This window comes from Natator depressus, chromosome 2, assembly GCF_965152275.1.
Source record: "Natator depressus isolate rNatDep1 chromosome 2, rNatDep2.hap1, whole genome shotgun sequence".
Taxonomy (NCBI): domain Eukaryota; kingdom Metazoa; phylum Chordata; order Testudines; family Cheloniidae; genus Natator; species Natator depressus.
The window spans coordinates 73,546,219-73,572,437 of record NC_134235.1 but is presented as its reverse complement, the minus strand read 5'-3'; the positions used below and the strand labels follow the sequence as shown (position 1 = coordinate 73,572,437).

Sequence of the window (26,219 nt, the reverse complement as noted above, 5' to 3'; positions counted from 1 at the left end):
TCTTGACGTCTGATTTGTGTCCATTTATTCTTTTATGTAGAGAATGTCCAGTTTGACCAATGTACATGGCAGAGGGGCATTGCTGGCACGTGATGGCATATATCACAGGGGTAGATGTGCAGGTGAACGAGCCTTTGATGTGGCTGATGTGATTAGGCCCTATGATGGTGTCCCTTGAATAGCTATGTGGACACAGTTGGCAACGGGCTTTGTTGCAAGGATAGGTTCCTGGGTTAGTGTTTTCATTGTGTGGTATGTAGTTGCTGGTGAGTATTTGCTTCAGGTTAGGGTGCTGTCTGTAAGCGAGGACTGGCCAGTCTCCCAAGATCTGTGAAAGTGATGGGTCATCCTTCAGGATAGGTTGTAGATCCTTGATGATGCGCTGGAGAGGTTTAAGGTGGGGGCTGAAGGTGACGGCTAGTGGCGTTCCGTTATTTTCTTGGTTGGGCCTGTCCTGGAGTAGGTGACTTCTGGGTACTCTTCTGGCTCTATCAATCTGTTTCTTCACTTCCACAGGTGGGTATTGTAGTTGTAAGAATGCTTTATAGAGATCTTGTAGGTGTTTGTCTCTGTCTGAGGGGTTGGAGCAAATACGGTTGTATCGTAGAGCTTGGCTATAGACAATGGATCGTGTGATGTGGTCTGGATGAAAGCTGGAAGCATGTAGGTAAGTATAGCGGTCAGTTGGTTCCCGGTATAGGGTGGTGTTTATGTGGCCATCGCTTATTAGCACTGTAGTGTCCAGGAAGTGGATCTCTTGTGTGGACTGGTCCAGGCTGAGGTTGATGGTGGGATGGAAGTTGTTGAAATCATGGTGGAATTCCTCAAGGGCTTCTTTTCCATGGGTCCAGATGATGAAGATGTCATCAATGTAGCATAAGTAGAGTAGGGGTTCTAGGGGACGAAAGCTGAGGAATCGTTGTTCTAAGTCAGCCATAAAAATGTTGGCATACTCGTGGGGCCGTGCGGGTACCCATAGCAGTGCTGCTGACTTGAAGGTATACATTGTCACCAAATGTGAAATAGTTATGGGTGAGGACAAAGTCACAAAGTTCAGCCACCAGGTTTGCCGTGACATTATCGGGGATACTGTTCCTGACGGCTTGTAGTCCATCTTTGTGTGGAATGTTGGTGTAGAGGGCTTCTACCTCCATAGTGGCCAGGATGGTGTTTAAGCCACTACTGTTTTACATGAACTCCTAACCTTTAGAGTAGAAAAGAGTCAACATTTATTTAAACACTTAGGGTCAGATTTGTCACTTACTTGCTTTTGGGGGAATGAAGGGGATGGAAAATGCTGAAAACAAAAATAAAACAAATGAACAGAAACCAAAAGCAGTTACAGAAGCTTTATTAACATAAAAATTCATATCCGAGATGGAAGTCCTTGCAAAACTGTCCATAGGGCAGTAGGTTTGCAAGAGTACCAGAATGCTAAGTAGTCAATAGAAAGAATGGAAAGCAGCTGTAATAAAGATTATGGTAATTAGATCTTATGCTTCAGGTTGTGAGTGTATTATTACAGCTGTCTGCGAAGAATGGTTTACATCATGTACAACATTGCACAATTGGTTAGGTGTATTGAGGTGATGGGGTTTTTTTGCACTTTTTTTTACTTGCCTATGAAGCATCAAGTATTGGCCACTGCCACAGGCAAGATGCTGTATTTGATATAATCCAGTATTGTAAATCCTATAAGATAGATGAATGAACTTTCAATAGCAATTTTGTTCAGAAAATTGCTGTTGAAAGTTTATTCACCTACCATATATCCTCTCTTCAGGGTTTGTATTGGTGTTATGGACACATAATATGTCGTCTTTGCACAGAGAATAGCCTGCAGTATGTTTGAATACACAGAAACATTAGGCAATTGTATGTGACACTCTACCAACTGATATTAACTTACTGGTTCTACTCTGCAATACCAAGAAGCTAAACCTTCATTGTGCTCTTAATAAGAGCTACTTATGCTGTACAGTGTCACAGTGAGCACTTGCCTAGTTGTACATTTATTTTTTCATTAATAAAACAGTCCCTCACAAAATGGCAGTCCACAAAGCGTTCTTTCAACCATTTTTCCCCTTCATCATATTAAATAAGGGAAGATTTTTTAATTAATATTGATCTTTTGCTTAATTTTTGCCCATTAAATGTAAATGAAAGTCCAGCTGATAATGTGAAATATTGCTTGAAGATCTGAGCTCAGATGGAGTGGTCTGCTCTGTTAATATAGTTATTAAACCAAACAAATCATGTGGAGTTGGCTTTAGAGTATTATGTTGGAGTTTGGGTTGTTTTTTATAAAGGTTTCTAGAAACCTTTTGTTTTAGACCACTAAGAGTAGGTTTAGTTTCCCCTGCAACATTCTGCATCTTTAAGACATGCTTCCCCTTGTGTACTGGGATTTATTCCAGTATCACCATGCTTCTGTGGCTGTGCCTGTAGTGTGAGAAGGAGGGCACCTTTTGAGCCCTGGGTCCTGCCCATGACTAGGTCAGAATGGCAGTGGGGGATGGGCACTTTTGCTTAGTCACTTCTGCGCTCTGCTATTCAGGGATAGGGGAGATTGCAGTGGTAGTCCACTCTAAGAGTCTGTGTCATAGCTCGCATCTCGTGTCCTCATCTTGCAAGGCCTGTGTTAATGTCCCAATCCCTGGAGCTTTTTAGTATTGCCACCCTCTCTTGTGTTACACTTTTGGGGCAAGTGTTTCGAGTATTTCAGTCTTGGGTGTGTTTCCAGTACGTGGCACATTAGTCTCCCCTTCTGTGGAGGGCTGGGGGATTTTCATCACCTGACTTTGCTCTTGATTATAACTGAATGGAAGATTTAACAACTTGATCCTAGTTTATGATGGCTTGCTCTAAAATAGTTCCTGTGGTAGAGCTCCCATTTATGTGTGGCTTCTGCTGGCAGGTTCTCCTTTGCTAGATTCTTATTTCTTCCTTGCTTTTGGAGGCAGGTGCATGCCACACAGCTCTTCTTATCCAACACTATTGGGGAGGGGATGTGGCATGCATTCCCATGTTGTTTTGCCCTCTATGATCTTGTCTACACTAGAGGATTTTGGCCTGCTAACCAGTGTGAGGATCTCCTACCATGCAAGTAACAATCTACACACACACACTTGCTACCAATGGAACACAGGCGATCACACCGCTGTGTAAGTTGCACTTGCTGTGAGCAAGGTTAACTCAAGTACAGACCTCAAGTTCTGGCATAGCAGCTGCGATGGGCAATTACTCCATCTTCCACTGCGCCTCTCTGGTAAAATTTCTGTTCTATTGATCTGGGTCAAGTTTTTTCTGCAACTCCCTCACTTGTACTGAATGAGCTGCTGCACCCACTTTAGATCTCATGGCACACACGTTCTCACTAGCATCCACTTCTTTGTGATTGCTACATTTACCAAGCTGCTCTTGGGGCATTTCTCAGAAGAAGCGATCATATGAGCATATCTACCGACTGGTCTGATGCAGATGACACAGGACGCTTGTGAACCACAAGGATGGTGAAGTGATAGTATCTGCTGAACTCTGTTGTGACCAGGTGTAAAAGCATTTTGCCCAGGAGCTTATCACTTGTTCCATGGGACAGTGCCAGGAGAAGATAAAGAGTCTGAAGCTGCAGTGCAACAATGCCTGGGGTGCCAGCAGACCTTCCAGGCAGGGAAGAAAATCTGCCTCACTTTTAGCCCTTTGGAGCGGAGTTCCTTTTTGACAGCACCAAGGCACCCAGCAGCGTGCTGTGGGAGGAAGAGGAGGAGGACACCATCATCCAGGCCTAGAATCAGAGTGAGGGCCAGAACATGTCTGCGACTGTGCTGGGGCCTCAAGCCCTCTTGATTGAGACAAGTTCCAGAGACAGCAGCCAAGTGGGTTTGGGAGGATGTGATGCTCAGGAAATAAGGGGACTCCACACAAGGTATGTTGCTGCTGCTGTTTTTACTGCTTTGGGCTTTATCTGCATGCTTGATGGCTGGGTTCATCTGAGCGCTGCTATAACTGTCTTGAAATGGGTAGCTGCAGTCTCTTCTGAGGGAGGAAGGAACCCTTCCACTTGCTGTGCTGTGGTAGCAAAAATGGCAGCTCCATACCCCTTCCTCCAGTGAATGCTGCCAGAGTCAGGAGCCCTCTCCATATGCCCCACGCACAACACCCCATTTGTCAGCTACACTTGCTGTTCAAAGTAAGGATACAAGTACTTGGCAAATTCTGCATAATTGTTTGAGAGCCATGCCACAAGACCAGTCTCAACAGGATGACCAAGCAGGGAAAGCTAAAAAATAAAGTTACAGAAACACAAATATATTAAAAATGGCAAAACGGAATGCTTTCAGAAAGCTACATGGTGGGGACTATGGCTTGGTCCACATGCTGCTTTTGGGTAAGAGGACATAAAGCACTTATCTGTTTCCAACTACATTTGATGTTGTCTTTCTATCACATACATGGGACACAAGCCTAAGCTATTATCAGGTAGCAACCTGCTTTAAAGCAGCTATAGGCCAGAGCAGTGAAAGCATGGCTCTGTCAAGATACGGCCTGTCAGATACTGGTGTAATTTAGCCCAAAGTTTCCCAAATGTTCTAAAAAAATATTCTGGGAAAGACAGTGCTGTAGACATTCATCCTTAATTCAGTTCCCAAACTCCCTGACCCTCCTATAAAGTCGCTTCACTTTCTTCAGCTCCATTGCACATCCTATGTTACCAATTGAGAAAATAAGTACAGCAAATATATCAGCCTCTCTTCCCCCTGCCACCTTACGCTCACCTTAATAGCAATTCCTTTACTTTGCTACAACTTTGCTACAATCTAATGCAGAGGGTCTTTCCATGAATCTTGCAGTCTGCAGTAAGTAACCCAGTGTTAATCTCACTGTACTGCAATGTACATCCTTTACCTACTACCGGGAACACACTCAAACTCCTTCCAGCTAACCCAAAATTTCATCGGGGAACAAAAATAAATAAATTTTAGGGAGATGATCATTACCATCTCTAATCCTAGCACAGGGTGTCTTCCTTGGAGGCTTTGGAATTCCAAAGTGAACTTAAAAAACGTTGCTTGTATTGCATTCTTGGTATTGTAAGGGGTCTAGTCTGTTAATGTGCATATTAACCATTTCCTTATATTTCATTTTAGAAACCACCACTGCATCCAGGCCACAACTGGGAAATGCTAGCTCTCAACATAAGCGGAGTGTGATCAGACATCTGGCAACACAAGAGGCAGATTGCTTGACAAATCTTCGTGTCAACAGGTGAAAAATGAGAGAGATGAATTGTTTCTTTACCTTCAGGGAAACATGGAAAGGGACAGTGATAGAACTTACTAAATGCAGCCAAGAAACAGAAGTATGAGGAGGACAAACTAAGTTGCTTTTCTGAATTCCAAGATGAATAGGGAAGAGAACTGAGAAGTCATGACTTAAAATTATCATGACAGGAAAATGAGGCTGGAAGCACAAGTGTTCCAGAGGTTGTTCTTCAGGGAGTACATGTAGAGCCTGAAAGCAAAGTGTATGATGTGTCCTTCCACAGGTCCCTGTGCGTGGACACCAGCTCCTCAAGACAGTGCTATGGTATGGGACAGTAGCAGTATTTATAGAACTTGCCTCCTGGTCATTTTCATGGTACTCAACCCCTGCCTATTGTCAGGAAAAAGAGAACAGGAGCAGGTTCATTCTCTGTTCATATTGTGTCCAATAACTAACTGTGTGGGGGGTTGTGGCTAATTGTATTGGATGCTTACTGCAGCAGGCCTGCATGTTTTGTGTTTTAATAAACATGGTTTTCAGGATTTCTTTCTCTTAAATTTCATTAAGAAAAATGTTTTAAGCTTGAAACATTACCGTATTAAATCCTTCTGGGCACCTCTCTCCTTTACCATTTCCCACACCCAAAATCATAAAAATGTATCCTTATATTAGCAACTACCTCAGGTCAAATCCACCACTGCTGCATTGTTGGGGTCAGCTTTTGAGACGGCAGCTAAAAGCTCTCCTTACTTCTTTAGAAGTTTTGCAGCCACTGCTGCTTCTCCAAAGTCTTGAACAACTCTGTCCACCAGTCTGTGGTGATGGTCTTGTCCCAAATGTAGCACTTGGCTTGACAAAATTCTCTTTTAAGTCACTCATGGAGTCACTTAGGCTAGGATGAGGATGGCTCAAGCTTCTCTCTCGACAAACAAGTTGCCCCCATGTTTTCCATGCACTGCTCATCTAAGTTTCCACTGGAACATCCCCTGCTGCCTCTCCTGGACCACATGTAATGTCTGGCCATTAATTTTCATGGCCTCCAGCAGAAAATTCTCCCTGGGCAAATAATGAGCTCTGTCCATTCAGCCTGACCACCATTTTGAAAATATTTTGCAGAAATGGCTGTGTTTCCCAGGGAGATATGGAAGTTGGACCACCTTATTCCACGACTCCCTTGGGTTCAAAGAAGCCTTTCCAAATCTCTCACAACCCATTACTTTAGGGAGCTATGGTGGCGACTGTGGGATAGGTACCCAGATGGCAGTGTGCCTGCACTGTTGACTGGCATGCTGTGTGTGGGCATGGGGCAGGTCTGCAGAGAAGCAAGGTGCATTGCACAGTTGTCATTTACATTGATGTAATGTCACTAGTTCAGTTAAAAGTGGCCTGATACATGTTTTATTTAGGAGAAACGGAAAGAGACTCTAGCTGAGCATATCCTTTGTGTGGTCTGTGCTCCATGGTTGGGGAGTTTGGTTTGAAGGAAAATGGTGATTTGGTTTTTATTTTAATTACAAAATAGTCTGCATGGCTCAGCAGTTCAGACCGTGGGGCTGTAAATTGCAGCACGTACGAGCATGCTGCACTGCACCATGTAGACCCTTCAAGTGCAAACTAACCAGTACCTAGATCTCATTAATATAGTCCAGGCTTTTTATTAAAATAAAAACATATTACACAAGCTGCTTCCTGTGTGGCTTGTTTGCTTTTTGCTAAGTTGGAAGAGAGAGAGTTTTTCTCCATAGAAGATTTTTCAGTTGATCACTGTTAACCACTTAATACTACACAAACCATTTTTTGTTTTGAAACAAACTCTCTTCTTTTGAAAGTAAAATCATTAGTGAGTTGATGCACATGCCATCTTTGTCCCGATTCTTATGCAAGTCAGAATGGTTATTTAACACAAACATCAGCCCTTTTGTCTTTCCAGTTTTTGTGCTGTTGAAAAGCAACAAAAAATAGTTTTACTTTTGTACTACAATGATCTATGGAAATTGTAGTTGTGGTTGTATGATCAAGCTTCTTGTAGAAGAAGTAATGCTGGTTTAATTAACACACACATGCTGCCGTATGTTTTATTACATTTTACCTCCATGCCATCACTCATGTACATAATGTTCAGCTAATTTGTATTATAGTAGCATATAGAAGCCTGACTAAGAATGGCACCCCATTGTGCTAGTCACTATACAGATACATTTCAGAAGAAAGCTCTGCCCCAAAGAGCTTGCAGTTTAAATGGATATGACAAAAGGTGGGAATCCAAACAGATACAGAAGTGTGATGCTCAGGGTCATACAGCAGAGGAGTGGCAGAGATGAGACTAGAACCCAAGTCTTCTGGGTTCAAGTCCAGTACTCTATCCACTGGACTGCCCTGCCTCTCAAAATTATTTACCATTACTATTACATACGTTATTAATCCTGGTCCACAGGTCTAGCGTGTAATAAATAAATTCCTTCCATGTATTTGGATCTTACGCTTATATTCTGTAGCAGTTTTCATGAGACTGTTTTAAGATAATACTATTGTACAAAGTGCTTAGTGTTGCACTTATGTATTTATAATTCAACATTTTTAATGTGTGTTAAAAAGCTTAAGCATGTAGCAGCCTCATAAGAATATTGGAAGTATGTTGTAATGCTCACTGCTGTGGTTTTTTTAGTATCTGTGGAAAAAAAAGGTTGTCAGTGAGATTTTAATTTAATGGAGGAATAGCAGTTAGACTTCTTTAATTTGGCTAGCAGAATAGGGTAAGCGAAGGGACAAAGATTTATGAATTTCACTAAATTTATGGTGATGTGAAATGAACTGGTGATACAGCGTAAATCTATCTGTTTCATTTTTTTCCAATTTTTAGAATCCATAGTCATGGTGTGGACTCATTATTTATTTTGCGTAATAGATTTTCTTCAGCATGGCATAGATCCTGTTTTTCATATGTCAGACCAGAAAAATTCCATAGCCTAACATTTCTGATCCATAATGTGTGAAATTTCAAAGGTTATGTTTCATGATAGAAGTTTCAGAATGTAGACTTGACATTTATAGCACAAAGTAGCAATCCAGGATGATGTTGCCTGATGCAACCAAGTGTTACATAGCTGTGTTGTTAATAACTGATTTTTTAACATTCTCCGCATGTCATGCGTTTAATCTCAAATAGAAGTGTTTTTCGGTATTAATTCTTTATCTGTGTGCTGCACTGTTTCTTTATGAATCGTAGAGATGTAAAAAAATCACTCAGATTTCAGAGCAGTAGAAGGTACAAACACAAAACTTGACGATTTGATCTTCTGGGTTTGGAGAGGAATTTACACCATCTTTAGGGTGTGTGGTTTTTCTTCTCCCCAGTTACTGTTTGGCTTGATATCATTTTCTTTTATTCCTCCCCTAAGGGAGGCTTTTTTCAGTTGTTAACAGGGAGAACAGCCATTTGCCCACCTGGGTCAGAGTCTTTCCCACCTTAAAATCAGTTAAATATAATTGGCCAGTATTTTAGGAAATACCACGAAACCTCCAGTGCATTGCTGCTCTCTAGTGGGGGCAAAAAAAAAAGCAAGCTTTCCTTCGTGACTACTTAATGGAAATCAGTTGGGAATTAGAATTCTACAGTTAGTAAAGTAGGCTGTTTATCAAGTAATTTGTGTTCTCTTTTGGACTCTGCCTTTTACAGCCTTTTATCCTAATTAATCTTAGGATACAAGATTCTTCTCATATCCTACAGTAGTCTTGTATCCTAAAATTGATACCCCTCAGGTTAGGTGTATGCAGGTAGAGTCTCCACCTTGCAAGAGTATGCACACGCTTCTTTAGTCCAAACTTATTCTTTCTGGAATTGGGTTTTATTGGTTACTAGAATAACAATAAAAACATAAACCTCTGACTGAGATGTCTTCCTAATCTTGTCTCTTCCTACGTTTTTCTTGCAAAAACCTCTCAGTGCTAGACCTCAGCTCCCACTGCCCAAAGGGCCTTAAATCTAGGGTGGAAGTGACAAGCTCCGTCTGTCGTGATGAGTCAGCAGGGATTAGCATCCCCCAGCAAACAGGGTGGGCTGACAAAAATCCCAGACGTTGCTTTACAATAGATATCAATTTTAAATTATTCAGTTTTTTTCCATATCTTTCCTTTGGGAGGTTGGAGGGAGGACAGGCATGGATTGAGTTAGTAGTTTTACATTTTTTCCTCGCTGGAAACCATATTCTTCATTGGTACTTTTATAACTAACTAAAGTAAAAATACAATGCACATGTAGCTTTATAGCTTTCATTATCCTAGGGCCCAGTCCTGCACGTATCCACGTGTACGGACCCTTATTTCAATTCCTCCACCGGGACTCCAGGTGGGGCTCCAGACACAAGGAAAGATCCATGCATGGCAATAAGTTTCCAGGATCATTCCCATAGTTAGCTGCTTGATTGTTAAATAGAAGACCATGGGTCTCAAAACAAATAAATTATGAAAATTTAAATTAAAAATAAATCTGAGTGACGAAGAGAAGCGTAACTTTGTATTCGATGCCCAGAGACATTGGTTATGGGTTCATTAGAAAATGCCTACGTTAGATCGAAATAGACTAAAACTTCTTGTGGATGGAGAATGCCCCATCTCTTACTTTCCCCCATGAAACTAATTCATCAGAAAGCAAATATGCCTCTGTTGCATTTTCTGTGTAATATATAGGAAAATACTGGTTTCCATCAGGTGCTGATGACAAGGTTGAAGTCCATGGTGGAGGTGAGTGAGAGTGCTCCCGAATGGCTATGCTCAGTCTTGGTAGGGGGTGGACTCTGGTCACGGGCACCGGCTCAACTTCACTTTAGGGGTCTCCCCATAGGAGATTGCAGGTTTATAATCTCCTCTCCCTGCAGTTCAACACGTATGTGAAGCTGCTAAGGGAGTTAATAAAGAGAGATGGGTTTTGGTTACGTTATGGTTATGTATGCTGACTGATATCACACAACTTTGCTTCCTTTTCAATTAATCCTTTATTGACTTTTTTTTTTTAAAATTTACTATCTAAATGACATTGTTATTTGGGTAAGTGACATCTGGGTTTAATTTTAGCCAGGCAATACTATGGATTGAGGGAAATGTTTCAAGACAGTTTTTGGCACTGTGTGCATTCTGGTATGGCTGGTGAGGTGAGGTGTGAAATTTGGGGTTGGTCTTGACTGTTCTGGTTTCTGCTTGCGCTGACCTTTGGGATAACCTCATGTGGATCTGAGCAGCTTCTCTCTTTTGTTTGATTTCCAGATGTTTTATTTTGGTTGTATTACATGGTGCTCAGATGCCTTTGGATAAGCACCCTATATACATTAATGAAATAGTTTAACTATATTTTTATGTGGCTGAATGTATTTTATAGTGTATTATTTAAATGCAATAGATAATCGTTTAGGATTTTGGAATGGTTTTACCTATGTGAAATATTTTATGAATGTACTACAGATGAATTACAGAATTAATTTCATAAATCCAGGCACTGATGTTTAGTATGAATAATCCCTTTAGTCCTTCCAAACGTGTCCTCTATTTGAGTACCATCTAAAAAACCAAAACACAAATCAGAGAGGAAAAGAAGAGTGCAATATTTAGATTGCAGAAGATTAGAGAAGATCAGTATTGAAGTCCAGTCCATTCTGACTTGTTCCAAACTTTCAATTCTTGTAAATATCTTAACTGGCAAAAGTTCGTATTCATATATTTTTAAGACCTTTGACTCTCATGTCTTTTTCTGTATAAAATAATCTGGCAGATATTCACTGTTTCTAAACTTTTTATATTTTTGTATTACATTATTAACCCCTGTGGTTGATCCATTTATGGAACACAAAGCACTCCCATTTGTAGAGATTTATTCTTGTCTCATTTTCCCCTGGATTTGCCAGAACACCATCATGTTCGTGTTCTGAAGGTTAATGCCCAAAGTCAAGCAGACAGAAGCCAAGTGCTGCAAGGTTTCCAAGATTAGGACTGATTCCCTTCACAGAAATAAATGATTCCTGCCATGTTCAGTGATTTTGTGCAGCACTACTCACGGCTGAGTGAGTGCATCAATACTGTAGTCCTTACATGCTGTACATACTGATGACACTCTGTGTTAACTTGATTGACTGAGCAGTATACTGGAGAGGATGCACCTGCAAGAGATGTGCAGACACACACATTTTTATTCTGGTTTCAAAACATTTATTTTACATTTATTTTCCTTGGATGTCTTAGTTTCAAATTCCATGGGTTATCATGTTGTGCTGCTAAGGTAGAGCAAACAGTTATGTGCTTCTTTGTTGTCAAAACTGTATTGGAAAATGATCTAAGGTGCATCTTCTTTATCTTAAAAACCAAAAGCCTCATTTTATGCTTTTAAAAGAAAATGACATAAAGGGGACTAGTGTGAAGTCTGAAAAATCAGTAACTATGTAAAGTACAGTTATCTTAGGAGGTTCAATTTAATGATAGGCAAATGTCTCATGTAATCCACTTAAAAGCAGTATTTTTGTTGCATTTTTATGTTTTGTTATTTTTATAGGCTTTAAGACAACAGCAGAAAAGAAGAAATGGAGTCTCAATGATGGTTAACAAGACTGTTCCTCGTGTTGTTTTGACACCATTAAAGGTGTCTGATGAGCAGTCGGATTCACCTTCAGGTAAATAGCTAAAGGACTGTGTGAAATATTAGTTCTAGTCACAAAGCCTTCCTCTGAATGAATCTGTAGCATACAAAATGTAGAATTGCTGCAAATAGTGATATTTCCACATAGTAGTTTTGTATAACTTCTTTATTTCCTCACCAAATCTAGTGAGTCAAAGATGGAGGGTTTTTTCTTTGTTTTATTATTAAAAAACTGAAAGTACATAATCAACGGACAATTGATAGCAGAATCAGCTTTAAGGGAATGCAAAGTAACATTTCTGTTTGTCTGTGGAACTCTAATGGAAGACCACATGCTAGCATTCAACGCCATCAGAAAACAACTCCTCTGTGAGTATGAATTTGTGTCTCAGTTCTCCATTGCAATACCAGAGATCCTTGCATTAGCTTTTTTGTTCTGGCAACATTCTTATCACCACGGTGCAACCCTGACCTTTAGTTCTGGTTGTTAGCCGCTTCATTTTAAAAGGATCCTACAGAGATGTACATCCACATTTATAACAGATCGATGATTGTATTTTCCAGGTACACCTCTTTTTGTAAAAGTTACTTTGCAAAGAAATGATTTTTTTTCTCCTTTGAGTGCTTTATTACTCCATATTATGGAGCTTAATTATTTTTAAAGATATTTCTTGAGTATCATAGCAGAGCACTATTTATATTGGATTAGTGAACATCTTGATTGACTGCAGTGTTCAGCAAAATTTAGTTTTCACAACTTACTTGATTTACTGAACTTTTCCTTCCATTTCCTCCAGTGCTCAGGAATCAAATTGTGGCCAAAAAGGTATATTACCTTTCAGCAAGTATCAGATAAATTAGATGTCGCTCTTGATTTAAAAAAAACAAACAAACAAAAACCCTTATTTTTGTTTTTGTTTTGAAGGAGGAATAAAGTGCATCCCTGTAATGTGTTTCTGGTTTTTTTAAGGATCTGAATCAAAAAATGGTGAAGCAGACAGTTCTGATAAAGAAATGAAACATGGGCAAAAATCTCCAACTGGAAAACAAACAAGTCAGCACTTAAAGAGATTAAAAAAGTCTGGTTTAGGTGAGTACGACTTGGGATGTCTAAAGTATTTTATTTGTTACTATAATACTGAAGTTTTTATAAATCGTGTAATCTCCCTTTAGAGAGTTCCTTTTGTCACTGTAATATGCTGATGCTGTTATCAATGCAAAAGCAGGCTCTTCCCCAGTAGCATACCTCCTCTGATGGCTACCTCATCCCTGTGAATTCCGCAGGGTTGCCTTCATATAGGAATCTTTTTCCTAGCATGCCTTTCTGCAACTGGCCTTTTAAATTTGACAGAGCGAAGTAGTTGCATTTTGGCCTCCAAAGAGGCCATTTTGTAACTAGCTACTGCTTTTTGCATTACCCTTTTTACTAGCTGGAAAGTATTCTTATCTTCTGTTATGTTTTCTCCCAATCTTCTCTTTCTTATTCCCGAAGAGAATGGCACATTCTTTCTTCTTGTCAGGAGAAAACCTGTTAGTTCAATAACATTTTCATATTCCATCCCATAATGAGACACGGTACCCTCTTTTTATGTTGATTTTAGGACTCATGCATTATTTTGAAGCTAAATGGCTGTAGTGCTAAATACCAAATATTTTCATATTGTTCAATTTAGAGGATGATGATCTGTAATTAATGTAAAATCTTGTCCTAAGAGGAGATAAAGTAACCTTTCAAAAGCCAGACATTCCTATTCTGTTGTGGAGTGTTTCTGTCTCTGAAGAACAGTTTTCTGTTCACTTACAGAATAGGGTGTTCCATTTCTTCAGATTCTTGGCTCAGCTCTGCTCCTATCCCCAGTTTAGAAGCAACTGTTTGCAAAATAAATGGTTTTTCAAAGACTGGGCTACGTAAAATGGGGTAATAACATAACTGTTTCTTTATCTCCACAAAGGATTGTTCACATTCAGCAGTCTGAGTCCTTTTGACATGTATTTGGTGAGATCTGTTAGTGGAGCAGCCATCTCAGAAGTTAGGAATAAACTTTCTGTAGTAGCTGGCTAACCTTTTAAAGGATTTAAGTTTTCCTTTGGTGGTAAGAACCTTGGTCTCCTTTAGTGTCCTTACTTTGTCTTGTTTTAGTTTTATGAATCCATTTTCTGAAAAAAGACAAAAAAACCCCACAGGATATTTTATTTCTTTGTTTGCTAAACACATGTCTTCATATTGATTACTATAAGTAATTCTTAGGCTATGTCTACACTACCGTGGTAAGTCGACCTACGCCATGCAACTCCAGCTACTTTAATAACGTAGCTGGAGTTGACATACTTTAGGTCGAGTCACCGTGGGGTCTACACCGCGGGGAGTCAATGGGAGAAACTCTCCCGTTGACTTACCTTACTCTTCTCAACGGGGGTAGAGTACAGGGGTCAACTGGAGAGTGATCTGCTGTCAATTTGGCAGGTCTTCACTAGACCCGCTAAATCGACCGCCGGTGCATTGATCTCAGAGCGTCGATCCCGGCTGTAGAGTAGCTGTAGCCTTAGACTGTTGCTCTTAGGTGTACCAGATAGTTCACCCAAGTCTTGCTAAATAACAGCCCATCATCGAGTTATGTAACTCAGTTTCATACATTGTCTTTCAGCAGACTATCCATCAGTCTTTAATTAAAAAGTGGCTGGTGGGCCATATAGACCAAATGGTATTGTTGTTAAATAAAAAAAAATCCCTAGGGTGTAGGAACTTCTGTTTTACAATGGTATGCTGGGTTTAGAGGGATCTTTCAGTAATTTTTGTCTAGATGTAGGGTTGAGAGAGATTTTCCATGTCCATTTTCTCCAGTGTTTTGTCAACTCCTGGCATTGGATAGTTATCAAATGTAGAGATAGCATTAATTTTTCTGAAATCTATACAGAACCTAATTCCCCTATCTTCTGGGGGCACAGTAACCACTGGGGAATGCCATGGGCTTCTGGAGGTTTCAGGAACCTTTAATTTGAGCATGTTTTCTTTTTCTTCCTCTGCCAAAGGTTTCATCCATTCAGATATACGCTTGAATCTTTGTCTTATGGGTTTATGGCCCTCGATATCTATTGTGTGAGTAAGTATCAGTGTGTTCTGGGGTACTAGTAAAATAATTGCTATATACCTTTAAGAGTAGGTCCAAATCCCAATGCTGTGCCTGGTTCAATTCCAGACATTGCTTAACTATCTGAATTCCCAGAGACTCTCCCGATCTCCCATATTTCTTCTATTGTACTCTCTGATTTACTTGTGGTATGCCCTGCAAGAAAACCCTTCTGACCACTTTGGGGTTCATTCCACCCTTTTGAATAAATTCACAGAATATATTTTTGCCCTGGTTTACCAGCTGTGGTAATTGCATAATATACAGGACTTACCAGTCTCATGACTACATGGTCCTTGCCATTTTACTACTAATTTAGTCTCACTGCTGTGGAGCAGAAGCAAAACTTTTTCACCTGGTTTATATTTAATTCCCTTGCCCCTGTTATCATACCATGTCTTCTGATTTATTGGGACTTGTGTTAGTTTCTCCTTTGCCAGCTCAATAAACTGAGTGAGTTTCTCTCATCTTTGGGGTGTATTCTATAATTGCAGGGCTCTATTTTTTATCTGACCTCAGTTTCCAGTTCTCTGATAGCTATGGGTCCCCTAGGTTGATGGTCATAAAATAATTCAAAGGGTGGCTCCCCGAGGTACCTCTCTATAAGCAAAGAAGACACGTATTGTCTCATCTCAGTGTTTGGCATCCTCCTGAACACATTTTTAAGCATGGTTTTTTTTCACGGTTTCATTAGAATATTCTACCAGCACTTTATTCTGGGGATGATATGTTGTGTTGTTAAAGCAATTACTCCTACTAATTCATATGGTCTCTGCAGTAATACTGAATTGAAGTTGATCGCAGGTTGAAGGAGCCAACACAACATGTGTATGCCCCAGATCTGTGAAGATGAAACCGGATTTTTTGAAAGCTTCTTGGGCTATTTGCAATTTCAAGACATCACACCCTCTGTCCACTTCAGAAACTTTCATTCTAGAGGAGATACTATGGTAGCAACTCCACAGTATAAAACTCATTTTTAGTTTTAGGAGCACCTGTTCCCTTTCCATGAGCTTTTTCCATCAAAGGGGAAGATATTAGTGGGGGAGAACAATTTTTCTCCAATTTGCACCTAAAACGTGAGGACAGATGCATCCTACGTTGTTAAAAGAAAGGACTGTAAACATGCGTTTAAATCATATACATCATACTTACTCGTATTACACTTGGGAATTATGTTTTTTCTGCATGTATAGTTAGTGGGTGGAACAGATGGTGAAGGCAATTTAATGTAATGCACTCATTAAAATGAGCACTTCTTCCACATGATTGTCCTTCATAACAGGGGATTCAATGGTTTTAATGGAGTTTTTGCTGTATTGAAATGCAGGATGTTCGAAGCATATGTTGTATAAGGTTACACGATGCTGAAGACAAACTAACCCTTATCTCATTCAGTCAGTGTTGCTTGTTGAAAAATAACAAGAAATTGCAGGAAATTTATGGAAGGCTGTGAATTTCTCTATTCATTCAAAGTGGAAAACTATAGAATTTGCAAATTGGCTGCAAACTTTTCTTTGGACACTATCGTAGCTTTTCAGCAGAGACCAAACAATAAGGCTCTTAAGAAATCCAGAAAAATCAAATTGTAGTACTTGTATTCATATTACTCTTCATACTGAGTAACGTTCAACAAGTCTCTTAAGGTCTCTTTGCCCAAGTTTCCCGATCTGTAAAATAGGGATAATCTACCCTCCTTTACAAATCACTTGGAGATCCTCAGATGAAAGACCCTGTATAAGTGCTGAGTATTCTCAATATTAACAATAATGACACAAAAATTTCAGGGGACTCCCTCAGAACTTGGGCATGACTCACCTTGTTGCTTGGGTGTGATCTTGCTGAAGCATCGCTTTGCAGGACTTTTGAAATATTAAAAGTCCAAGCAAACAAGAATCTCAGGTGGTTTGCCTCAGCAGTTTCTGTCTTGAGCACTTCTACTGAACCTTCTGGGTATAAATCTATTCTTTTTTAATCTCACCTAGAACTTGCATGTTCTTTTGGACTTGCTGGGACTGGTCAGCTAATTAATTTAATGAGTCTTCTTGTCCCATTTGACAGATTCTTATGGGTTAGTCTGCAGTTGCAGTATGCTATTTACATCTTTTAGATTTTATGAAAATTCAGAAAAATATGAATTTATTTGCACAAAATTAATATATCACTAATAAATTAGACAGTCTCTCCTCTGTGATCACATATGTCTCAAGTTGTGATAATGCACGAAGGGTTTTTGAAGAGAGAATAAAAACACAGAAGAGTGGTAATATATAGAAAAAGCAAATGAATATGATAGGTGTACAACAATGTGCTGCACGTACAGGAGCACAAATAAAAACTTTACTCTGTGTAATAAAGTTTCACCCACTTGAGCCTGTTCAGGCAGCCACATATGTTCTAACAAACATTCAGTCTTGTGTGAACTAATTTTGCTTAGCAGTAGATGCTTAAAAATATGTTGGTGAAATGACAGGAAAATTTACTTGTTCAGCTAAACCAAGATTTCCTGACTTCTAGTTCAAGAAGGAGAATATTGGTCATGGTGTAGACTGGAACATGGATGCTGTGAAAGGTGAGGAAGTGAACATTGGGATGTATAAAAGGAAGCTCCTAGAATCCAGGAGAAAGCTGTATTCCCCATCACAAAGCTCTGTCTTATTGGACTGCACTATACTATATAAAATATAAATAACTTTTGAGAAAAATTATTGTTCCGGTTCCCTCTGTTATCTGTGGTAAAGGTAAATGTGTTGTTTATTTACTCCAGGACATTTGAAATGGACCAAAGCTGAGGATATTGACATAGAAACACCAGGATCTATTCTAGTGAACACTAACCTGAGGGCTTTAATAAACAAACACACCTTTGCTTCCTTACCTCAGCATTTTCAACAATACCTTCTGCTTTTGCTTCCAGAAGTAGACAGGCAGGTAAGTAGAAACATAAAACATTTGCTTCCTTACTAATAAAACTTTTTGTGTTTTGAATATTTATGAAGTCTGACTTGATTCCACTCAAAATCATTATAGAATGAAACTTGTAAAATAATTGTTTTTCTTAGCTATTCTGCATCAGAGAGTTTAAATTAACATTCACTTGTGTCCAGATCATATCCTGCCTCCCTGCTGCCTCCACTTCTCTGACCTCCCTGAAACCCAAACCACTCGATTACAACCTGTCCAAAATGCAGCTGGTCAGATTACCTTCCTAACCCGTTGAATACCTTTACTTGCTCCCCTTTGCCTTCTTAGCAAGCTTAAACTTGTTGTCTTTCAAGGACCTACACAATTTCACCCCACATCTCATTTTTTGCTATGTTCCCCTCAGCCTCTGCACTCTGCCAACATTATCAGCCTCAATGCTTAATTTGTTTCCTTCTCTCACTCCTATCTCCATGCCTTCTTCCACACTTCAGCCCATTTTGGAACAAATTCTCAGTTCCAGTGCACCAGGCCTCCATCCTCTCACCTCATTCGTATCCCTATTAAAAGACTCACTTCTTGCATGAGCCCCACCAGTGCTCACTTCGTCCAGTCAAACACCCGTTCCACTGGAGATAATGGGAATGGGCATGGGAGGAGAAGATAAATCTTTCAAGTTATTAGTTCAGGTTTCCCAATGTGTGTTGTCCTCTCTGTATCTGTCCTTTAGACTGTAAGCTCCTTGGGGCAGAGGAGCCTCTCTGTCTCTTCTCCAGCATATTGTTAGCAGTTAGAACAATAGTAATTTAGGCTCCAGTTTAGCTAGGTACTTAAACACTTGCCTAATTTAAGCGAATGTATAGTTTCATTGACATCAATGGGACTAGGCATGTACTTAACTTTAGTTACATGCTTAAGTACTTTGTAAATCAGGTCCTTATGTTGTATGCAAATAGTCAGTGAGTTACATTTCCTCTCTGTTCTCAGTCCACAAAGGATTTGAGTCTGTTACAGCCCCAGCTACAGAGCCTGGCTCTTAGGTCAAACTGTTGTGACTCATGGCTTTAGCTCTTGAGGTTCTTGGCTCGTTCTTCAGTTTTTGTGAAAATGGTAGATGCCACAAAAATGCAACAGAAAGATATATAGAGAACAATATAAGCAATTGATTGACTCAACATCTTAACAAAGTATATACTATATTTTAAGGACTATTCAAACTATACGCTTTGTCAACAGAGAGTATTTGAAGTCGAACATTAAAAGCGAGATCTGCATCAGAAGTTATGTAGAATTATTTATTCTCATTCTCCTCAGATGCACTTAAAATGGCTATCAACAAAATTAAAAAGGACAGTTTTTCATCAGGCTGAAAAACAGCTAGATTTAAATTTGTGATGCAGTTAAAATTTTATTGATAGTTTTCAGTTATCTAACAGCTTTCAGTTAGTGATTCAGAAGAGATAAGATTGTCTGTTAGATACGATCCTATTTCCTATCCAATTCAGTTGGAGCTAAACATTCACACTTCAATTTGTAAAACTACTGGCATTATTTACAATTCTCCTAACGTAAAGATTATAAAAAGATAGGGACCACAGTACTGGGTTACTGCCTTACCTTCATGTAAGATAATGTATTCAGTAAAAACTGCACTCATGTTCAGTACCATGGAAAATCGATTCTTTTTTGAGTTTTGCACAGCTTTTGGCATGAAAAACAAGACTGTTTGCTAAATTAGATATAAATTACTAAGATTTTTTTCAAAACCATTTCCTTCTCATTCTTCTTTCAATAAACTTTGATATAATACATACGAGTGCAACAGGCACAGTACCACAAAACTAAACCCAATTCCTCCATGGCCAAGAAAAGTCATTACTAAAAGAATACGCCGCCAGCCTCATACTCTTGCAGCAGTATTTTTTCTTTCGTCTCATGTTTTCCCCGTGCCTCTTTCTGTCTTTCATGGGTCTGAACAGAAACCCAGGTTCTCTTTTTTATGTGCTTTTGGAAAGCAGGGGTGGTGCACATGTTTGGGAATCGTGGGCAGATTTGGTGGCTGGAAGAATGATCATTTCAGGGTTTCTTGTCTCTTGGAGGATGGAAGTTCTGGAGGCCTGTCCCTGCCCTTTACTTTACAGAGGTTGTAATATCAAATGTGGGTGTTTCCTGATGTGATGTCTGAAAAGGTGCCCCATAAGGCATCCTCCTGGCTGCAACAGGAGTGGGCTGATCAATGTAATGACACTCTCTCACATCTGCGTGTTTGGGAGGAGTGTTGAGCATTGATACACCGCCTACTGGCGGGAAGGAGTGAGACACAGGGCCTGTCAGGTTTCTAATTTCCTAATCTCTCCTGCTAAGGCACGCTAGACTTCTCTTGGCAGGCTCTTTTCCACTCCCTGTAGCAGCAAGGCTTTTTTGAGCTGAGCTCTCTCGGTGTTTGTACAGGCCCCGCTCTTGTCTCAATCTTCTCCAACCCCAGAACCAGGAAGGGTATGTCTGTACTTCAAGCTGAATGTGTATAAGTATAGCTATCTCAATCATAGCTAGTGTGGGTGCATCTCCTCAAATCACAATTTACCCCTCCAGCTCGAAGTGTGGACATACTCAGTAAATACCAGGGAAGGTATTCCCTTATCCCACCCTCCGCCAGGGAGCAAGAGGGAAAGGGATTTTGAGAGGCCTGGAAAGACATAGTCTGAGGGTGTTCATGTGTCATTGTTTCAGAGGGCCACCTGCTACCAGGAGCAGAAAAGCTAGAGTGGCCCTACCTGTCTCCAGGGGAAGTGGGAAAATGGAGCCCTGGCAGCCACTTGAGCAGTATCTCTTGCTTTCCTCATCCCTCATATACACCTAATTTCACCAGTCTTTCCTGGCAGCTTTGTTATTTGGGGGTAGGAAAACTTTAGTGCCCAGTGACCATGTCAGCCAAGCAAATGCCTGCCCATTCCCCGCCCATCTCTGGGAACACCTGTACACTTACTTGCTAATGCCGGAGAAATCCAAACTCCACGGATTTTTTTCCACAACTTTTTGTCTGATAATTACTACATGCAATTACACTCAGAAATTTTTTCCCCTCTTTATACTATTGTGCAATCAATAGTTGGCTGGTGTCCTCCCCAGAGATGACTGCATTTCAGCAGTGCTATATGGATATACTATATGAAGTGCTGTGATGAAAGATGCTATGTAAATGTAATATATCAATACTATTTGTCTTCATGTATGGTGATCAATGAAATATAGTGTTGAGTAAGTGCAGACTCAATTACACTTTATTACTGCTCCAGATAGAACAACTGTATGATGAATGGTCAATTGTCATTTCTGTCATAAACCCCATTTTTCTAAGTTATATAACTCCACCTTCTTAAATGGCATTGGGCTGAAACTTGTCATGCATTTGTTTATACAAATCCAAACATTTTTAGCAACCATTACTTAAGTGAGTTGCCTTTTTTAGTTAAGCAAAGAAAAAACCCCAAATTAACTCAAGGTTTAATTGTGTTTATACCAACCTCTTGTCCAAAAAAGGCTTAGGACCAAATCCTGCACTTTAGAATAGATGTTCTCAATATGGAGATGAGCTGGTGTGGAGGAGTCACAACCATCCCACCCTTCCCATGTTGCTAAATGGGAGCAGAGGCTTAGGGGCATGGGTCCCTACATGAAAAAGGTTGAACACCACAACTCTATTGTTGTGTGTACTCTTTCATAGAATCATAGAATCATAGAATATCAGGGTTGGAAGGGACCCCAGAAGGTCATCTAGTCCAACCCCCTGCTCGAAGCAGGACCAATTCCCAGTTAAATCATCCCAGCCAGGGCTTTGTCAAGCCTGACCTTAAAAACCTCTAAGGAAGGAGATTCTACCACCTCCCTAGGTAACGCATTCCAGTGTTTCACCACCCTCTTAGTGAAAAAGTTTTTCCTAATATCCAATCTAAACCTCCCCCATTGTAACTTGAGACCATTACTCCTCGTTCTGTCATCTGCTACCATTGAGAACAGTCTAGAGCCATCCTCTTTGGAACCCCCTTTCAGGTAGTTGAAAGCAGCTATCAAATCCCCCCTCATTCTTCTCTTCTGCAGACTAAACAATCCCAGCTCCCTCAGCCTCTCCTCATAAGTCATGTGCTCTAGACCCCTAATCATTTTTGTTGCCCTTCGCTGGACTCTCTCCAATTTATCCACATCCTTCTTGTAGTGTGGGGCCCAAAACTGGACACAGTACTCCAGATGAGGCCTCACCAGTGTCGAATAGAGGGGAACGATCATGTCCCTCGATCTGCTCGCTATGCCCCTACTTATACATCCCAAAATGCCATTGGCCTTCTTGGCAACAAGGGCACACTGCTGACTCATATCCAGCTTCTCGTCCACTGTCACCCCCAGGTCCTTTTCTGCAGAACTGCTGCCTAGCCATTCGGTCCCTAGTCTGTAGCGGTGCATTGGATTCTTCCATCCTAAGTGTAGGACCCTGCACTTATACTTATTGAACCTCATCAGATTTCTTTTGGCCCAATCCTCCAATTTGTCTAGGTCCTTCTGTATCCTATCCCTCCCCTCCAGCGTATCTACCACTCCTCCCAGTTTAGTATCATCCGCAAATTTGCTGAGAGTGCAATCCACACCATCCTCCAGATCATTTATGAAGATATTAAACAAAACCGGCCCCAGGACCGACCCCTGGGGCACTCCACTTGACACCGGCTGCCAACTAGACATGGAGCCATTGATCACTACCCGTGACTTTCCTATTCTCACTGGAATTTTGCCTGAGTAAAGATTGTATGATTGTTCCCTACATTTTAAAATAATTTTCTCCTTAACATCCAGAATGTTGTTAGAAAAATATCTATGTGTGAATGCCATCTGCTATTCACAACTTACATGTTTGAACAGTTCCAAGTTGAATGTTGATTAGATTTTATTTCAGTAGTAAAGATGCTCATACAGCATTCTTTGTGTTCAAAATATCATGAAAAGAATTTGGAACTAGAGCTGGGTGGAAAAAGGTATTTCCGTTGCCCAGAGGGTTTTGATATTTTGAAATTTGTTTTTTCTATGATTTGGCGGGTGGGGGGGGGACAAATATTTTGAGGTTTTCTGTGAAAGGGAATGGAGCCCTGGCTCTGGGGCAATCTGCCTGGTGGGCTGCCCCAGAGCCTTGGTCCCAGAAAACATTTGTGTCCCTGACATATTGTCAGCGTCCTTGGCAAATTGCTTGGGAGTAGGGAACCTGGTAGCTCTGGGACCCCATAGTCTGCATGGTGGGGCTCCCAGGGCTTCTGGGCTGTTGAAAATTTTATAGTGAATTGCTTGACCACATTTTGGTTTGTTATGAAATATACTCAAGGGATCTAATAGCCAATGTTAGTCAGGTTATTAATATGGTACAGGAAAAAGGTATATGCTACCAGACTCCAAGGAGCTGTCCCATGCTGCAATGTTGTATGCACCTCACACAGAAGGTGTGCTCCCCCCAGTTACACATTTGATGGTATTATTTATATGATTTTACAAATTACACATCTTTTAACATATCACTAAAATGCAACCCATGAGTTCCTTCCTTATCTTTGTTTTGGATACTAGCATTCCATGTACTTGATTTTTGACAAGTTTCTTATCTGCTTATGCCAAATGCTTAGTTTAGCAGATGTAAGGAATTATGGGACACTTAGCATAAGTGAACAAGATTATTGTATGAGCCAGTTTAAGCTGTATCACTGTTACAATATTTGTGCTTACTGCTTAATGCATACCTGTGTGTGTGTGTATAATAAAATATGTATTCTCTCTCTCTCTCTCTCATATATATGAGAGAGAATAATACATATTATTATGATACATATTTATATGCTTGCCAGCATATATTAGTCAACAGATCTTATCAGCTCCAGAGAACTTAAGGCAAAAATGTGCAATAGCAAATGGCCTAGCAAAAATTAAGTCTCCCCTTAGCAACACTCATTTTATATAACTGAAATATAAATCTCTTGGTTTGAATTCAGGTCACCTTTACCGTTTGCAGCAAGAGGTAGGTAGTAAGGCAAAAAATTTGACATTTAAATACTATTAGGAAAATACATGAATAATGTAATAATTCACAAGAGCATGTGACTATTTAAGGTTCATAAAAACAAATCCTTGATACCAGACACTGCATAATGTCTCCTCTTAAACCAAAAAATTATTGAATCAAGACCTTCCTCAAGCACTTTTGTTTGTAGATCAGTGACACCAGAACTGAAGCCTGTCTTGGGGGTCAGTGCCAGTAATATTGATCTAAGACACTGTAACGTCCTGTCATGTTCAGGTCAACTTTACCTAGAGAATATTTTGTTTCTGTTTCACATCATTGACCTACTCGATTGGGTTAATGTTGGCACTTCACATGTAGAGCAAGTCTCCATGCTAAAACTCCTTTTGAATTCTTTATTGAAAAAATGTGCAGATCATTTTTTAAATGAAATAAGTTTGATTTCATATATTCCTTTCAAATAGGCAAAGTGATTTAGGGACCAGCCCACCTACAAAACTTCATTTTGAAAAACTCTTTGCTTTTGCTTTGCTCATGACAAATGAACATCTATAAAAGTAACTTCCTTTTTTTTAAGCCTGTTTTTTCTGCTGAAATTACCTGTGCTTAGGTTGAGATACTCGAGTACTTCCGCAGTGTTGAGAGAAGGTGATGTATAGTACATATCAGCTACAATATTTGAGCAGAACAGGATGAGATAAAGATGGTTTGGCAGCTCTCACTCTGTCAGCTTGTTTTTGTCATTTTTATTAATACGTTAATACTGTTTTAACATATAGCCCTGCTATATTAGGAGCGAGCAAGTTCAGCTTCTTTTTCACACTGCGTTTTTTAGTAGTACAACCCATCATTTTGATGGCTTTCTTTGCAGCATCTCTATTTCAGGCAAAGGCTTTGACGTTTTCTGCAGTGCCTCACTAACCTTTCTGTGTTATGACATCTTTCTATTCAGAATTCATCCTTTGTGTTGTATTGTTTTCACATGATTCATTTTATATTTTTCTCTGTGGAATTATTGTATAACAGATATCTTACCCCAGACACATTCCCAATTCCTATTTGTTTTTAGCTGGTTGTACCAATGCTCTCTCTCTTTTTTTTTTTTTTAATTGTTCTTTTTCAATTTTTTATCATTGGGTAGGTACTGAGCTTTCTGTTGTTCATTATAATTGCTCATGCAATTGTTTACCCATTCAAGAACTACACTAAAATAATTTTAAAGTTGTGATAGAAACACACAAGCTAGAAGGAAAAATGGATAGTACAGGGTGAAGTGTGCCATATGTCTTGTGTACCTAGGCACAACTGGGCACATTAAAAAGCCATTAAAATGGCACCCCATTGTGTCAGTAATTGAACGTCATATGGTATATTTCTTTCCTTAACTGATTTTTACCTTTGATTTTATTGGTTAGTGTAAAAAGATGAGCATTTTTTCACGGTTCTTTATGGTACAATTTAGTTTCATAGTGCATGATTCATGTACAATTTCTCAAGTCACAGCAGTTACAAATGTGGAAAAATTCAGTTTTGTATGGGTGTGTTTCTTCATTAATTTTATGGCACGTTTTCAAAAACATGTACGTTGAAAGTCAGTTGACAGGTCAATGGGACTTAGGCTCTTAAATGCCTATGCCACTTTTGAAAATGTGAATTAGGTTCCTAAGTCAAGTGGGCACTTTTGAAATGTTTATCTTTACCCTACAGAACGATGTAGTGGCTGCCTTAAAATTTAATTTGCTGATCCAGTGGTCCTAATCTCAGTACATACATATCTCTCAATAGCTATTGAAGTCAATCTCTTGATAGTGATTTCACACCTGATGGCTTTTCAGTGCTCACAGTATTTTGACAAATTTCATATTTCCAACTTGCTCGGATCACTGTTCAGTGACATGGTGGAAAATATACCCATGCCCTGTCTAAACTAGTCTTCCCACTATTGCTCCCAGTAGTGAAGTTGTGCTAGTGGTAGAGCAACTGTGAGAGATTTTTCAAAACCATGCTAATGTATTAAAAAAAAAAAAAAGTATGTACGTGAATGGAAAGACTATAGGAGTTGGCTCCAGCTCTTAACTGGGACGATTGTCAAGTTCAGTGCATTTCAGTTCAGATAAACAATGTGTTAATGGCACTCTTGCTGCCTGCTTGCTTGGTTCTAGTAGAGCCCCAGTCAGGATCAGGGCAATGTCATGCTAGGTGCCGTACAAACACCGTGACATGAAAATTTTGTTTA

General features: G+C 39.8%; 1 protein-coding gene across 3 annotated transcripts in view; it reads left to right on the top strand.

Moving 5' to 3' along the window:
• Positions 1-26,219, top strand: part of ASXL3 (ASXL transcriptional regulator 3) — a 148,328-nt gene that overhangs the window by 78,784 nt on the left and 43,325 nt on the right. For 2 of the 3 annotated variants that reach the window (XM_074944427.1, XM_074944425.1), the window contains 3 exons: positions 11,798-11,915; positions 12,852-12,971; positions 17,777-17,940. In XM_074944427.1, coding sequence (XP_074800528.1) covers positions 11,798-11,915; positions 12,852-12,971; positions 17,777-17,940 — 402 coding nt within the window. Of the gene's footprint in view, positions 1-5,222; positions 5,266-11,797; positions 11,916-12,851; positions 12,972-17,776; positions 17,941-26,219 lie in introns of those variants that run through there. The other variant, XM_074944426.1, reaches the window with a different exon arrangement.